This window comes from Plectrocnemia conspersa, unplaced genomic scaffold, assembly GCF_051122295.1.
Source record: "Plectrocnemia conspersa isolate PC_06_02 unplaced genomic scaffold, ASM5112229v1 ptg000011l, whole genome shotgun sequence".
In the NCBI taxonomy this organism is placed as follows: Eukaryota; Metazoa; Arthropoda; class Insecta; order Trichoptera; family Polycentropodidae; genus Plectrocnemia; species Plectrocnemia conspersa.
Genome location: NW_028277175.1, coordinates 15,470,311 through 15,486,568, shown reverse-complemented (window position 1 = coordinate 15,486,568; position 16,258 = coordinate 15,470,311). Strand labels below are relative to the sequence as shown.

General features: G+C 30.6%; 1 protein-coding gene across 7 annotated transcripts in view; it reads left to right on the top strand.

The window, feature by feature from the left end:
* Nhe2 (Na[+]/H[+] hydrogen exchanger 2) overlaps positions 1–16,258 on the top strand; it is a 104,541-nt gene that overhangs the window by 57,273 nt on the left and 31,010 nt on the right. For all 7 annotated transcript variants that reach the window (XM_088197289.1, XM_088197293.1, XM_088197294.1 and 4 more), the window contains 2 exons: positions 9,823–10,086; positions 14,235–14,688. In XM_088197289.1, coding sequence (XP_088053415.1) covers positions 9,823–10,086; positions 14,235–14,688 — 718 coding nt within the window. The remainder of the gene's footprint in view (positions 1–9,822; positions 10,087–14,234; positions 14,689–16,258) is intronic.

Genomic DNA, 16,258 nt, shown 5'->3' with positions numbered 1-16,258 from the left:
CACTGCGCAACCAATTATTTTTTGAGATTTTCTTTATTTTTACGTGTGGAGATCTGATTATTATTTTCGTTGAAGGGTGTCAAAGGTGGAGTACCACCAATTTCAAATGCATTAAACTAGTCCATAATTGCATATTTATTTTTACAGTTCGGAACCCATAAGGGGTGTAACTTCGCAGCCAGTAAGACTCAGGTGGAAGCTAGTGAGCATTTTATTAGATTATATTACATAATGCGACAGACTATGATAGGCGAGATGTTTTCTCAAAACAGTGGTGGAGAAGCTGGCGCAGGGATGTTGTAGGTGGAAGATCCTCAGAGGTCTTGTAGGTGGCATGGCAGCGACAGTATAGCGGAGGTTGATTCCTCTCTACTACGTTGCTTGTATCGTCGAGTCCTTCTCAGAATGTGAGCGTCCATGACGGAATGTTGTCCGCGGGCAGGCGGGCGTCTGCTGATGACTGCCCTCTCCTCATTGGAGTTTAGGCTTAAATATCCAGAGCTGTAAAGCTTGCTGACCTTGATCTAGCCAATCGTTGCACTCACTTTTTGGAACAACGAAATAAGTATACGCCTTTAGAAAGTGGCATTTGCTTGATGGATATATCCATGGTCGAATTGCGTAATGGAAATGTATTACGGTGCTATTTGTCTTCCGGTGATATATAGTTTCCCGCGACCGTTTTGTAACAAAGAAATATTTATTCAATTGCGTGCTATTTATGGGGGAAGTCTTTAATTCTAGTCATAACGAGGGCTTTGTTTTTCCTTATTGATGAATAATTAATTTTGGTCACAGATTTTAACGCGAGTTTCAAAAATAAGATCCCCCACAAACGTGTGTTCTGTTTGGTCCCCATATATTATTATGTTTTTTATTATTATCTTTATATTAATTTTTTATTTAATATTAATATTTAATATTATTTTTTTATTTGTAAATTAGCCTACATACGTGGATAAAACTTGTATTTACCTTAAGATTCGTCTCTAACGCTACTTCCGCTTTCCCGCCCAAGAGCACCTCGTTCAATAACAATTTCACGGTATTTCGAGTCACCATTGTAAACAGTCCTACCTCACTTCCATGTATAGATATTACAAGAAGAAGAACAGTGGAAAAAACAATAAAATAGTACGCGCCGATCGTACGCGAAAATTTTCCAAAGGATTCGTTCCGCCAGGAATCTCGTAAATGAGCGGTGACCTTCGGCTACGGTACAAAAGCGTCAGATTCCATCGTTCCTCGGTTTTTCTTTGCACCGAAACCGCATCGGAATATACTAGGTATTGTCTATACATTTAAAAGGCAAATGCGTGCGCTTGCCCGTAGCTGCGGCCCCGCATGTATATTTCATAGCGGCCATTGTCCGTTTTACAAATATGGCGGTCGAAATTTATCTGACTACATTATATCTGACTATACGCCGTCGGGCCGGAACAAAAGGTCAGATTTTCACGTTTCTACCACCCACGCTTAATCATTACAAATCCGCTGTCACTGAGTTAACTATGTCTAAAACTATATACTCCGCGATAAGATGAGAAGTAATGTTTTTTAACCCTTTGCAATGCCTTAAGCATTGGTCAATAGCAGGCGCGTACGGTGAGATACATTCCCTTTCGCTCGCTCGCGTGTTATGTGACGAGAGTGATTGAGAGATAAGGGCGTGTGGAACGCTTGTAACGCACGCCCTAATCTCTCCCTCACTTTCGTTATTTTACACGCGAGTGAACGAAGGCAATGTATCTCACCGTATGCGCTTCGTCAATACTGAAGCACCTTAATACAAATGTTATATATTAATAATTCAATCATAGAAAACGATCAAGTTTTTTACATACTTTATTTGAAGCCTATTTTTATTTTTTTTATTGGGGGGAAAAAATCTTCACTTAACTACTTCTTTAAAATATTCCTAAAATTCTCTATTAAATTCAGATCTGCTGACTGTGTCAATCTAAAATTGCCAACCCCATCAACTCAAACCAACTCATTTTTTCTTACAGAATATGGAAAGATGTATTTAGTATTGGTTTTATTTTTCAAAAATATCACTGGCCAACAAAGATTATGTAAATAGGATTTTGATTACTGATTTAGACTAAGTTTATCATACATATTTAAAGACTCTATGGTGACCATGATGTATTACGTCAAGTTTTACTGTTACAGTCTAATTATTGTTTGTATGGACCACATATATTAAACATGTACTGGTGATTGGTACCTAGAAATGTTTTTATATTGTTACGAGTAAAAATATATATCTACTGGTGAAAATATATTCCTATGTGATTTTACTGAAAGACACATTTAAAAAAAATTTTTTAGGATTGATTCGAGATTATGTTTTCTAGGTTTTTTTTATCGATAAAAACACATTTACATAATTCATCTGGTGCTCTTGTTGATTTTTCGTTATTTCTTTGCTTATTCTTTAGGTATTCGTTTAAATATTCGTTCTAAATTTACTGCTACTAATTTACATTCGTTGAATATTTCCTTTCATGTCAATTTTTTTTAAACGTTCAAAAAGCAATAAATTCAATAATAATTTGCAAACAAATTTTAACATAAATGGAGCCGCGACAAAAATCTACAATCTGTTCATTTGAATAATAATGTTTATTTTGAAAATACTACCTAGAAAGTGGGTGCTTTTGAAGGCAATGTTCCGCTCCTTTGATTTATTGTATGTAATAAAAGAACTGAAGGAACTTATACCTGAAATACATCAGTACATACATATCAAACAACTGTAGTTTAGTTCAGATTCATTATTTGAGGTCGGTTTCTACTTTTTTATACATATATTCTTGCTATGAGTTTTTCTAGAGACGGGCCCCAGGAATTGATGGTTTTTTATTACCATTTTGGAGCAAAACTGCTTTTAGATGAATCTATAAACAGACGCCAATCACTTAAATCATAATCTTTCTTCACTTCTTGGTATAATTCACGTATATCTTTGGAATAAAAAACGCCATACATAATATCGGAATAAACAGTTACGTTTACATTTATTATTCTAAAATAAGAAATCTTAGTTTCTGTTGAAAGTAAATTCCATTGTTTCAGTCGTGAACCGAACAATTCAGCTTGTAGCTTTGATAAATTAAGGTCCCTTATCAGATCGTTAAGCTCATTTTGTTGAATTAAATATGTATTTTTTCGTCGTCTTAACTTTCATCGTTACAGCTTCCTCGACTTAGAAGCAATATTTTCTTCATGAAAAATAATATCTTCTATATTGGATGGCGGAGGGAAAAATATATATTTTTTCTACAAATTAAAAATATTTTTTGCTACAACTTAAATCAACAATTTTTAACTTTAAAATAATCGTCATAAATAAATCAATAAATAATAATAACGTTTATGCATATAATTTTCCACAAGTGTGTAATATTTTATACATCCTCAAATATGTATTTTTTATTTAAAAATATTGAAAATGTTTGTATTGACATATTATTTCAATTGGTTTCCGAATTATGTGCTGTTTTATTTTAATTCATTCAAAATTCCCCCTTTGTCAAAACAATATTGACAGCCACATGCTAAAAATAACTGGAAATTTGTATAACATTAACGTTAATACGTTGTCGTTTGTATCTTTCACTTTTTAACGTTTCCTTCACTCTTCCTCTCGAATGCCAATGTGTCAAATGTGTCGTTCATTGTTGTTTGAACATATTGACCTAATATAATAATAAAATATTACTCATATAATAAGTTTTTAAATAAATGAGCCATAATATATATGTATGTTTTGTGAAATTTCCCCTCTTTCAAAACTTTTTTGCGACCTAAGATTGCATGACTGTAGCTATATAATTAGTTGATATTAATAAAATATTTTACTGTGGTCGTAATTATACAAAATTTTGCCAAACGCTATGTCTATATTGGCGTTTAATTTCGCGTTTCCACAAATTAATTATTCAAACATGTTAAGTGATTACTATAAGCACGGTTCAGTTCAAAATACATTAAGTCAATCTACAAAATTTGCTTACTTCCTCAAAACGTGTAAAACGCATTTTAACGATTTAATAAAATATTACACGAAGAAGGCTACATTTTATTATTATACAAAGGTATTGATTTGTGTTACAAAACATTTCTCTTAAGTAAAATTATTTCCAAATACTTAATCAGAAAAATGTTAATGTTACGTTTTTATAGAAATAAAAAATAAGTTAAAATCTCAAATACGTTTTTTATATAATAATAGTTTACAATTATAATTAATAATAGTTTAATACTACAAAAATAGAATCCCGAATTGCGGTGTTAGTATACAACCACCTGTTTGGTTCCCAGGACTGTTTTCTAAATTTATTGTTGGCATTTATCCGTTTTGTGTGTATAATATGGTATGATTATAATGTGTACAAAAATAAAGTATTAATAAAATATTAGTTTAATATAGATCTATTCCAATTAATATAGCAATGTATTAGACATAACCAAAAATAATTATAATATATATATATATACAAATATTGATGTTGCAGCAATTTAAAAACAAGCATATTTTTGCCATTTAAGGAATTAATATTACTGTAGTGCCAGTTTCGAATTTTCCATACTAAAAATAGAAATATTAGTCGTTTGCCGGCCACTGTATTAAACTTTCTCAAGTTAAATTTAGAAAAATATTATCACTGTGCGACCAAATAAGCCTTTAATATTTATTTCAATCCTATTTAATAATAAATTATAAATGTAGCAATGCCCATGGTTTTTTTAAATTTCACCATAATATATAAACTTTAGTTAAAATATAAAACAACTAGGTATTAAAATTAAAAAATCCATAAAAAAATATGCACACTTTTACACAAGATTTTTTACCAATTTTATTCACTAAAATCAAAAAATTAAGTAATTGTTTTGCTATTGAAACAGTGCTTCTCATAAAATTAAAAATGCTATTCATAATTAATATTTGATATACGTATTAAATATTTTCTACTTATATTACATATTTGCTACTTATTTTAAATGTTTGCTACATATATTTGCTTCTTAAAAAATAATAAATGCTACCTATAAAATAAAAAACTATTTTTATAAAAATAGTATTTGCAATTAAAAAATCAAAATATATATGTTAGTAAGTACCCTAACGGTCCTGAAAAAAATGTTTTCAGCGGCCTCTTTCAAGATATCTTAAAACGCATTATATTTTATGCAAAAGATATTTACTTTAGTAATATAAAATGTTTTTTATTATTTTTGTAACAAAAAACTTTTTACCTACTTCTCCATCGCCCACCAATTTTCCCTGGAACCAACATTTTGCTCAACATTTTGAACCAACAAAATAATGCTCGACATCTTTTAATAAAATGTCAATTATTAACAAAACATCAAAATCTACAGATAATTAAATACTGACATCTTAAATATTCAACTTTATAACAATTACATAGCTGTATTTTGTTATTTCTTCACGGATGATTATACAAAGTACCCAAAAAAATTCGCGATGCGCAACAAAATGTAACACGTATTTATTTACCTACTTTACATTTATCCATTATTTTATGCTACGAGTATATGTATACATATACACTTCTATAGGATATATATGTATGTACTTACTACATAAATTCGAATAGGATACAAATAAAATTATTTTTTCCAACCGGTCATATTTCAAAATTATAAGCCAGGCTTTTTCACAAAAAGTTTAGAGAGCCCATGGTCTACAATATATCAGTGTCAGTGCGTTTTTTACTGCTTATACAAAAATGTAGAGCAAACTATTACTTAAAAGAATAGTCTTTTAAAATCAGTATAATTTTACATGTCTTTTAAACAAATTATTTATTTTATAAAAATAGCTCTGTGTGCTTAACCTTTTTTCTAAATGTGTATTTGTAAACAGCTTCTACGCCGCAACTGTTTACAAAATACACAATTCGGAATATCGAACGATTGCGTAACGCTTCAGCAAGAAATTATGATAACCATAGTTAGCTATAGGGAATTTACACAGGGAAACCAGCACCTAAACCAGCGTCGGTTTTGCCAGTCGTTAAAAGGTTATTTCCTTTTTGTTCAATCGTGTACGGAGATACCTTTGAAATAAATATCAAAAAAATATTTTTAGATACATTTCATAGTCGATTTTACAGGTATCTCCTTTCTTGATTGAGGGTCGAATATTTATCTTCGTAATCCAAAGCAGACGACCGGAATATAAATATTCTGTACGTTCGGGATTTTCTGTGCCAGTATTTTGTATACTCGAAACGTAATACAGATTACCCTTATATAAATAAAGCACGTGTAAGTACTTTAAATTTAAATTATGGTTAAATATTTGCAAATAACCGTATGAGAGCAATTTTTTTCAACCTTTTTTAGAGCTTTTGCATCAGACAACTTTAGTATGGTAGTCAATATTCACTCAATTTTAATACGGTAGTCAAGATCAATGCTTGTAAAATTTTGTAACATAATAAATAATTCAAGAATATATACAAAAACTAATATAGTTTATAAACATAATGCGACTGATTTTTAAAAATCATTTAACCATTAACCAACTTGATTTTTATAAATTATCGTTTCGTATTAATAGTTTACAAAAATATATTAAGTCAAGTGTTCTAAATTTAAACCGTTTAATCTTTCCTGCTTTGTTAAGAACGAAATTTGCTACATAAAAAAATATGATTCACATTTTCGGTAGCAAGTAATCGTCTGCGAAAATCATTAATTTTCATTTTTCTTTCGAACGCCGCTTTCTTTTGCACGTCGTAGTCGTGTGTGCAATACGCCAATAGCAAAGATGTGCAATCGACAATGTTAGGGTCACGGTCAAGAGTCAATCATTGTTGTGAGAGATTATAATCTGATACGAGTGAAGGCAAACTTGTAAGTTCAATGCTTCAACTGCGATGAGGTCGTCTTCATAGATAAGCTCGTTCAGATGATTTTCGTCTCAATGCTCGTCTTGATTGACCCAGATGTGTATCGTGAACTATGGTAATTAGAAACGCGTGCAATTCTTTGTCGAAAGATATGCTTTTGTATTAATCGAAATTTAGATGATCAAAAAACGTGGTTTCGTTCGAGTATTATTTATTTTAATTTATTGCAACAACGTATTTTTTGTATTAATCTTTGTTTAAAAAAACATTTAGAATATATGTAAATATATATATAAAAATATGTTTTCAGATTATGTCTTTGTTGGTTTTAGTTTTAGTCCATTAATGTTCGACACTATAGATATTGATATTTATAAAATCATGATTTTTTTCTCAATACCGGAATACGTTTTAGTCAAGCTGAAACGACTTTCGCATTATTATATTTTTTATAATAATACTACAAAGGAATTAAAAAACAACAATATTTTTCGCCCATTTAGTTGGACGTTTCTCAAAAACTCTCAAATTAAGTACATTGTAAATTACTTCTTTATTAATTTCGCACACATTCGTCCAACACCTTTTGTCGTTCAAATCAAGCACAGCGACTTAAAAAACTCCTCTAAAGCTGGCTTTCACTTAATGGCCAAACATTTGTCTTTGGCGACCTGGAAAAGGCGCCCGTATCACGTTCCCAGCGTATGCTTCCATTTTTAGCAATTTGTCACACAACTGTTTCGAGCACTCGTTATCCCAGGAATTGCCTTTTCATGAATAAATTTTCTTCAATTAACTATCATAAAAAAGTAAAAGCAATTTTGCTAATCTGCCATTAAACATATATAATTAGCGCGTATTCACCAAAGCCTTTATAATCGATTAGCTCCCAACGGATAATCCGCATGTAATTGCTGTAATTGTTACGCCCGGGCAGAACAATGAAATTATTGATAAATATTTGTCGTTTAATATAAAGGATGTTTTTTTAGAGGTTTGTTTTTCGAATTAGCAACACTTTTTCCAACGACAGCTGATTTGTGCTCAGTTTGGTTTGCCATTTCACCATGAATAGACTTACGTCAGAACAACGCTTGCGAATTGTGCAAATTCCGTGGTTGAGTTCGCAAAACTGTGCGCAACGTCCATTTTACGGTCACCATAGATCGCTTTCGCACCACGCATACTCAATTGATAAAACACATCCGCAGAGACGTCGTACAGCCGAAAACGAGATTGCTCTTACTCATTTTCACCACAAAATTTTGTCTAGCGGTGAAGCTCATTTTTGATTAAATGGCTACATCAACAAGCAATTTGCGAGTTGTGTCTAGAGACGTCCCATGAGTATAGGAAAGTAGACAGTTGCCTAGTAGAGACAAAGGATCACAGAACAAGATTTGAAAATATTTCTAACACACGAATTTAGTTTACAATATATTGCATTAAATGACATGCATTTTTCTGGTCAAATTCAAGAAGCAAATACCTCCCCTCTCCCCCCCCCTTAAAGGACCAAGCTCACCGATAATGAATTATTGGATATTGATGCCATTGAACTCTATGAAGAACTAAAATTACTCTGGAGATTAGTTAAGCCACATTCTTCACCATAAAAAGTCCTTAAACTAACGATTGACATATTATATCCCAACGCAGTGATTGCAATTCGAATAATTCTGACAATTCCTATATTTGTAGCCAGTCTTGAAAGAAGGTAAAAATTTCGAAATTATATGAACCATTTAAGGTCACAAATAACCGAAGAAAGATTAAAAGGGCTTTCAATTTTATCTATTAAAACTAAGTTGCCATATAAAACACAAGAAATTTATTCGATTCCTATAATGTCTTTAAATTATTTTGTATATTAACATTTTTATTTCTTTCGACAAAGTCGTCATGGACCTTTGTATGTAATATTGCTTGTGCCATGGAACATATTTCTTGATTCCAACGCCAGCTAAGTCTCAAAAACTAAATTCTTTCATTACTAAAAACATTTCTTCTTTCGGACTCTATTATATGCTGAATATTTAAAAATATTTCAATTCATTAAAACGGTTACTTAACCATTATCTCTTCAATAATGTTATGTGGTATTATTTTCTAGAAATAACAAGACTGCGGAATATAATTTACGATCTCAATAGATTTTCTCTTAAAAGGGAAAAATCTTCAAACGATCTTGTTATTTTGTTTAAGATAACTCTCACGTTGGTTATTTTCTAATAAAGCATGGAATAGATGGATGCTTAGCTAGCATATTTAAAAATACCCATAGAATCCCAGTACGAATATATTTTACTTACTACTACAAAAAAATACAATGGTAATTGCTGAGCTATTGGTTTTTATAGAAATATATGTATATATATGTAATTTCCTTTTAAATATCCAGGAAAGTTTACCTTAGAACTTTACAACACGAAGTTCCCGTATAAAAGTTTAAGTAATTAAACATTTCTACAAGGTACTAAGGGGCATCTCACTGTTTCAAACCAACTTTTCGAAATCAAATACACCATTAAATCCGCTTTAATGAGAGTAATATTATTGTCAAGCGAAGCTAACTATAATTAAAAGCAAATTAAAGCACTTTTTTCCTTATTTTTGATGAACAATAGATGTTTTTTCTCAACCTTTTATTCATACGTAAAATTCACGATGTTAACTATTTTATTTTTTATAATGTATTTTACACAAACAACATAATTAGCGATGAATTTCAGTACCTCACGACCGTTTTAAACATACACGAAAAGCACAATTTTACAGGCGTGGAACTCGAAAAATATTGAAACATGTCCCTCGTACACTGAATTTTGTATTACCTTAATTATGTGATATATATTGACACATATCAGACAAAATATGATATTTATTATGTTATAACTTTATGGTATTAAATATTTTTTTCTGTTTCTAGGATTCCACATGGCTCCGAAGTTTTCTAAGATGTTTCCCGAGTCGTGCCTTCTTATCGTGGTCGGAGTAGTCATAGGCATATTGCTGTACAACATTCGAAGTGTCCATGTATCACCATTGACTCCTGACACCTTCTTCTTGTACATGCTGCCTCCTATTATACTCGATGCAGGCTACTTCATGCCAAATCGACTGTTCTTCGATCATCTAGGCACCATATTGCTGTTTGCCGTCATAGGAACTATCTTCAACACTCTTACTATCGGTGAGTTATAAATATTTTTTAATATGATGGTGACGCAAATATTTAAGCATATGAGTTTTATTAGAATAAAATAATATTTGGATGTGTGGGAATATATGCCCTTAAATCGCTTTATGGTTTAGATTAGTTTCTAAAGAATTTTTGGACCTTTATCGATATTTTTCGCTGCAACGTAAAGCGAGATATGGATTTATAATTTATATTATTTATATTTGATTTAAAACATAAAATGCAAAATAAATAAAAAAACTGACGTTTAATATAAAACGAAATATTTAATTTCATAGCATGAGCAATATTAATAGATTTCCTCAAATCAGTCAACCGAATGTTTTTTTTATAACTATAATTGAGACAATCAATATATAACCTCTAATTATACGGATATTTAATTATATTTTATCTAAGTTCCAAACGAAGGATTTCATATAAATTACACTGTTCAACAATGTTGCTTCACTACAAAGATAAAATAATACTATTTATATATAAAATTATATGCAGATTTTAGATTGCCATATCTCGATTTTTGTATAACCTTGACTCTAAATTGTATATACATGGTTTGATATAATAATACTAAAAAAATTATAAATAGTAGTACATTGTAAGTTATACAAAATCAATTATTTCATTCCATAGTGAATTTACTAATTAAATTTACTAATATTGAACTTACTATTTCAATACCATATTAAAACGGTCATTCATTATTCAACTAAAAATATGAATGATGTAATAAAAATAGCAAAGTATGTATTTATGAATTGCCACATAATTATATCATATTATTATTGTTTAATTACTCCCACGTTAAAACACATGTCATAACGTGATCGATTTTCACACGCAATCGACGATGAGCCATCATTAACATCTCTCCTTCGGCGAAAACTGCGTATTTTAATTATAACAATAAATACAAATGCAATAGCTATAACTACGCACAATCACGAATATATAACCTAATTGATTGTTTATATTAATAAAAATGCAAATGCGAGAAGGAAGTTTCCGACCCGAAACGAACGAAGTTAGCGAGTAAACCAATTAAAATAAACTGAAAATACCGACGACAAAATTTTTAAGAACTCCCTTCGTTTGAAGTGCTTCCAAAATAAACGGAGCTTTTGGAATTGCTTTGACTAACCTTATTATAATAAGCAATTTAAAGTGCATTTGCCAATATACACTAAGTAGTACGTCAATATAAATACACCCATAATACAGTATTAACCCTCTTAAAACTGTATTTTTCAATCTCCAGCTATTTGTTCTATTTCACTATAAAGCTAACCTTTAATATGCGTACAGCAATGAAATGTATGAATGAACATTGTAAATGAATTTATTTAACCGTTTCAGATAAAAATAAATAAATAATTTATTATAATATTCATTATTTATTAACGAATTTATTTAAAGCTTATTCGTGTATTGAAAGGAGACCGTATAAAGATAATGAGCGTAATGCGATTATCTTGTGATATTTCTGGCTGTTTTTATGTTGGGTAGAAATCAATAATTGAGTGTGAATTTAAATTTAAAGCATAAAACCTTTTCATGAATTAAATTTAATATTATAAGCATTTAAATACCCATATGGATGTAAATAATACACTAATCATATAAATTATACGTTCTTATAAATAAATATAAATTATTTTTAACGTTGTTTTGCGTTTAAATTAAAATGTAAATTTTAAGTTCATAAACATAATTATATAATAGCTGATCATTAAAAAAATAAATAGAAGCAAAAAAATGCAACGTCTTAAGTACTAAAAAGGAAATTTGTTTTTTAAATTCCGCCATAATAAATAATTCACAAGTAATCTGAAAAGTGCTTCAGCGCAATCCCTATATTTCTTACGTATTTGTATTGTACAAATACGTAAATAAATAAATAACTCAAAATGTTATAAAGGAAAAATGTAAAAATGCATATTAAATTATAACATCAAAAAACGTATTTATAGATATATGCATATGATATTATATTATAACTAAAGGGTGTATTTTTTAGAAGATTTTTTTTAACTTGGCAACACTTTTTCCACCGTAAGCCAATTTGACAGCTGATAGCTAATTTGTGCCCAGTTTGGTTTGCCATTGTAGCATGAATATACATACGCCAGAACAACGCTTGTAAATTATGCAAATTTATTTTGCAAATCGTGGTTCAGTTTACGTAACTTACCGTGCGCCACGTCCATTTTACATTCGATTCCACAGACATCATCCCTCCGCCAGCTTTTCCACCACTGCTCGGAGAATAACAATACTCGCTCATCACAGTAACTCGCAATATATTATGTAATCTAATAATCTAATAAATTATTACTAGCTTCCAACTGCGTCTTCCTGGCTGCGAAGCCACACCCTTTTATATTTTTTAAGTACAATTACCATCGTATCATATTTAATAATGACAATGCGATTTTCAGTATTTATTCGTGATATTAAATATATTTTTGTAAACCTAATTTGATTTATCATTTATTCCGATCTCTCATACACGATGTAATTTGTGGCTTCTGTAGGATTTAATCCGAATACCTTTTAATTACTAAACAATGATATATTATGCTGTTTTATTTTCTTACATTACTTATTTTAGACGCAATATCGAGTAATATAAAAAAAAACAATATACATTTCTTTCTATTAAGACGAAATACATTGTTTCATCAAATAAGCAATATCAAATAACAACCTAATATTCGATGCAGAGATCGAACGCTAAATTAATATAGGGGTCGCTTCCCATTGCTAACTCGCAATTCATTCATATACTTATGTGTGTTTGAAACAAATATATACACCCCCAAATGTGTAGTTTTTCCGAAAAGGCGTAAATTTAGCGACCAGTTGTGTTCTTAATAAGAGCCACGGATCAACAAACGTAACGTCCTTCAAGCAGAGTTATTATGATCGTTCACTGTAACCTTACGAGTCGTTAAATGTTGATGGAGAAATTCGGCGAATACAAAAACATATGTATATATCATTAAACACAAATGGCACTAAATGTCTATTAGATATTTATCAATAACGTGAAGTGTATCACGGATAGGTTAATCGCTTGATATTACCATTTATCGTTTGATAAACATGTATAGTTTTGTAGTATGATTAGTTCATAATATATGTTGAATTTTTGGTTCTTGCAAAAAAATATTATAGAATTCCTTTTTAAATGTTACATTGTTTCTTATTAGGAAATATTAAGACGATCTCGAGATTGTCGTTTTTGCGTTTTTTCACAAAGCAAAAATATTGATTCATTGGATGTAAGTTGATTGCTACATTGAACTCGGTAGGGAAAAATTCAGCAATCCAAATGTATACAATATATTTTTTAATAAAATATTAAAAATATTTTTTTTGTCCGGAATAATCAATGTCCGGAAAGTTCCTGTTCGCAAAAATTAATCCGCAAAATTCGCTTCGGAATAATCCTGTCCAGAAAAATCACCGAACCGTAAATATATATGCTACTACATATGGAAAAGCTAATATTGTATAATTTTACTAGCACCTGTCAAATAAATGATATTTTCACTGGTATAAATATGTATCTACCGGTAAAAATGTATTCCGGTATAATTTATCTAAAATTACATATTTTAAAAAATATTTTTGGGATAGATTCGAGACCGTTTTTTTTAGTTTTTCTCAGTCATTTCAGCATTTTCTAGAAGGTGGCAAAAGATGGTCAGGCAATGGTCGTTTCTTTTAATATTTCGATTTTATTTAAATTCCATGTATATTTCTGATCAAATTCAATGGGGGGCAAAACTCACATCTGCCCCTCCCCCCTCAAATGCCGTCCCTGTAACAATATGTACTTAAAAATATTATACTTCTTCATAATATGTATATATCTTAAACATACATTTATAACAATTTTTATTTTCCCCTTCGTCGATGCTGTATTCTAATCTAACCTGTTGTTTTTTATAATTTATACAAAATCATTATTATCAGAGTCGTATCTAACACAGATTTTTCTAAATTTATATTTACAAAATAATTTTTTTTTTTTCAAATCAAATCTAATGATTTTTTAACCGCGTTAATCGAGGTATACGTGCAGTACAGGTTTTTCCACTAAATATCTAATCCCAAATATTATTATTTTTCAGGTGCATCTCTGTATGCTTGCGGTCTCACCGGGCTCTTCGGCCGAGAAACACCCATGCTAGACATGATGTTATTCGGCGCCCTCATATCTGCCGTAGATCCCGTGGCTGTTCTGGCCGTGTTTGAAGAAATTCACGTGGACGAAATTCTCTACATCGTGGTCTTCGGAGAGTCCTTGCTCAACGACGCCGTCACCGTCGTGTTATATCACATGTTCGAAACATACAGCGAAATAGGACCTTCGAACATCATCTATACGGATATCATGGCAGGATTGGCATCCTTCTTCGTAGTGGCAGTGGGAGGCACAGTCATAGGAGTAGTCTGGGGATTCGGCACGGGATTAGTGACCAGGTTCACCCACCAAGTCAGGGTCATCGAGCCAATCTTCATCTTCGTCATGGCTTATCTGGCCTACCTCAACGCTGAGATATTCCACATGAGCGGCATATTGGCGTGAGTATTTTTTATTTATATATATACGAGTCAAATCTGAAATTTCGTGGTAGATTAATTTATGGGAATTGAGATGTATAACAAATTATAATCTTGATTTTTTTCCTATTAAAACAAAAATCGCGCGTGCTTTCGTAACAATACGTAGGCAAAATTTTTGGAGAAAGTCAATAAAGTGGTTCTATTTTAACCCGTCGGTGTAGCTTTAATTATAATTTACGCTCCGATGAACTTTATTCGTTACGATTAAACGTTAATCGTTTTTATTTCATTCCTTTGCTCACATTTCTCGCAAATGTAAATTATTCTATTATTTATAGAAATTTCAAATATTATTTATATATTTGTAAAGTAAGGAAAATATTTCTTATTTTGACAAATTTCACGTTTTCTGCTTGTTGATGTTCAAAGTTGTACTTCACGTTAAATGCAAATATTTTACAAGAAAAAGTTATATTTAACCCTGATAAATAAAACAACCAGAAATAATTATTTGGTCCCTTGATTATATATTACTATACCGTGTTTTTTTTTAACAGTACTGGGTGTTAACATATTTTATACTATTATAATTACATTTCCAAAAAAAAATCAGTAAACTTAATATAAGTCCAATACTACAAATAATTTTTACATTGTCTATAATTACTTAGTGAATTTATAGATAATTATTTAGTCAGCTTTAGGCGCAATGATCGGTAATGATTGTTCGCGGGGCCCGCACCGGCCGTGCAAGTTCCGCCGAAGTCGCCAAGAGAATCCTCTTACGTCACGCTAGAGTTACCAGAGTGCCGCCAACTTTTGGCCATATTAAACCTAAGTATAAATGGGCCCCTTACAGCTTAAATTTATAAATCAAGTTATTTTGGTTATCTCCATTCAAGTTCAAAAGAATGAGCGTGAATGAAACAGATCCATTGTGTTTCAAATGTGCATCTAATTTATTTTAACGAATATTAGACGAGCTAAGTGACGACTACTTAATTATATCTCAATAATAAGGTCAATGGTTTTAAAATGTTTGTGGATGCTAATTATAAATTTTACGTAATTTCACCATTAACATAGGTAATGATTTGTTTGTTTTTTTGTGTCAATAATCTCAGGAACGCGTTAACTGCACGGCCGATTAATGAATGAATGCTAAAATTCACAGTATGTGCCAAAAATAAATATGTGGGCGAAGGCGCATTTGATTTGACGGCGTTTAAGCGTTCCACGTTTAGACGTAGTAACTAAGATAGTTTTTAAAAATATTTTACGCAGAATATTTTTATATGTTTACATGATTCAAGAATAGCTATTTTAATAGTATGTACATATACGAGTATATATGATTTAGATTTCATTATTTTATATATAAGAAACAATTTAAATAAATTACATTGTAATTTATTTCGATTATAAAATTATGCTCAATTTATTACTATTACATTACGCAAATTATATTCATTGAAACGTTATAAAACATACTTAGCGTGTATACCAATTAAATTTTCTTCTGTATCTTTATAGAGAATTGTATTCAAATATTATTTTTATATATAATATATAGGCATATTATCATAAC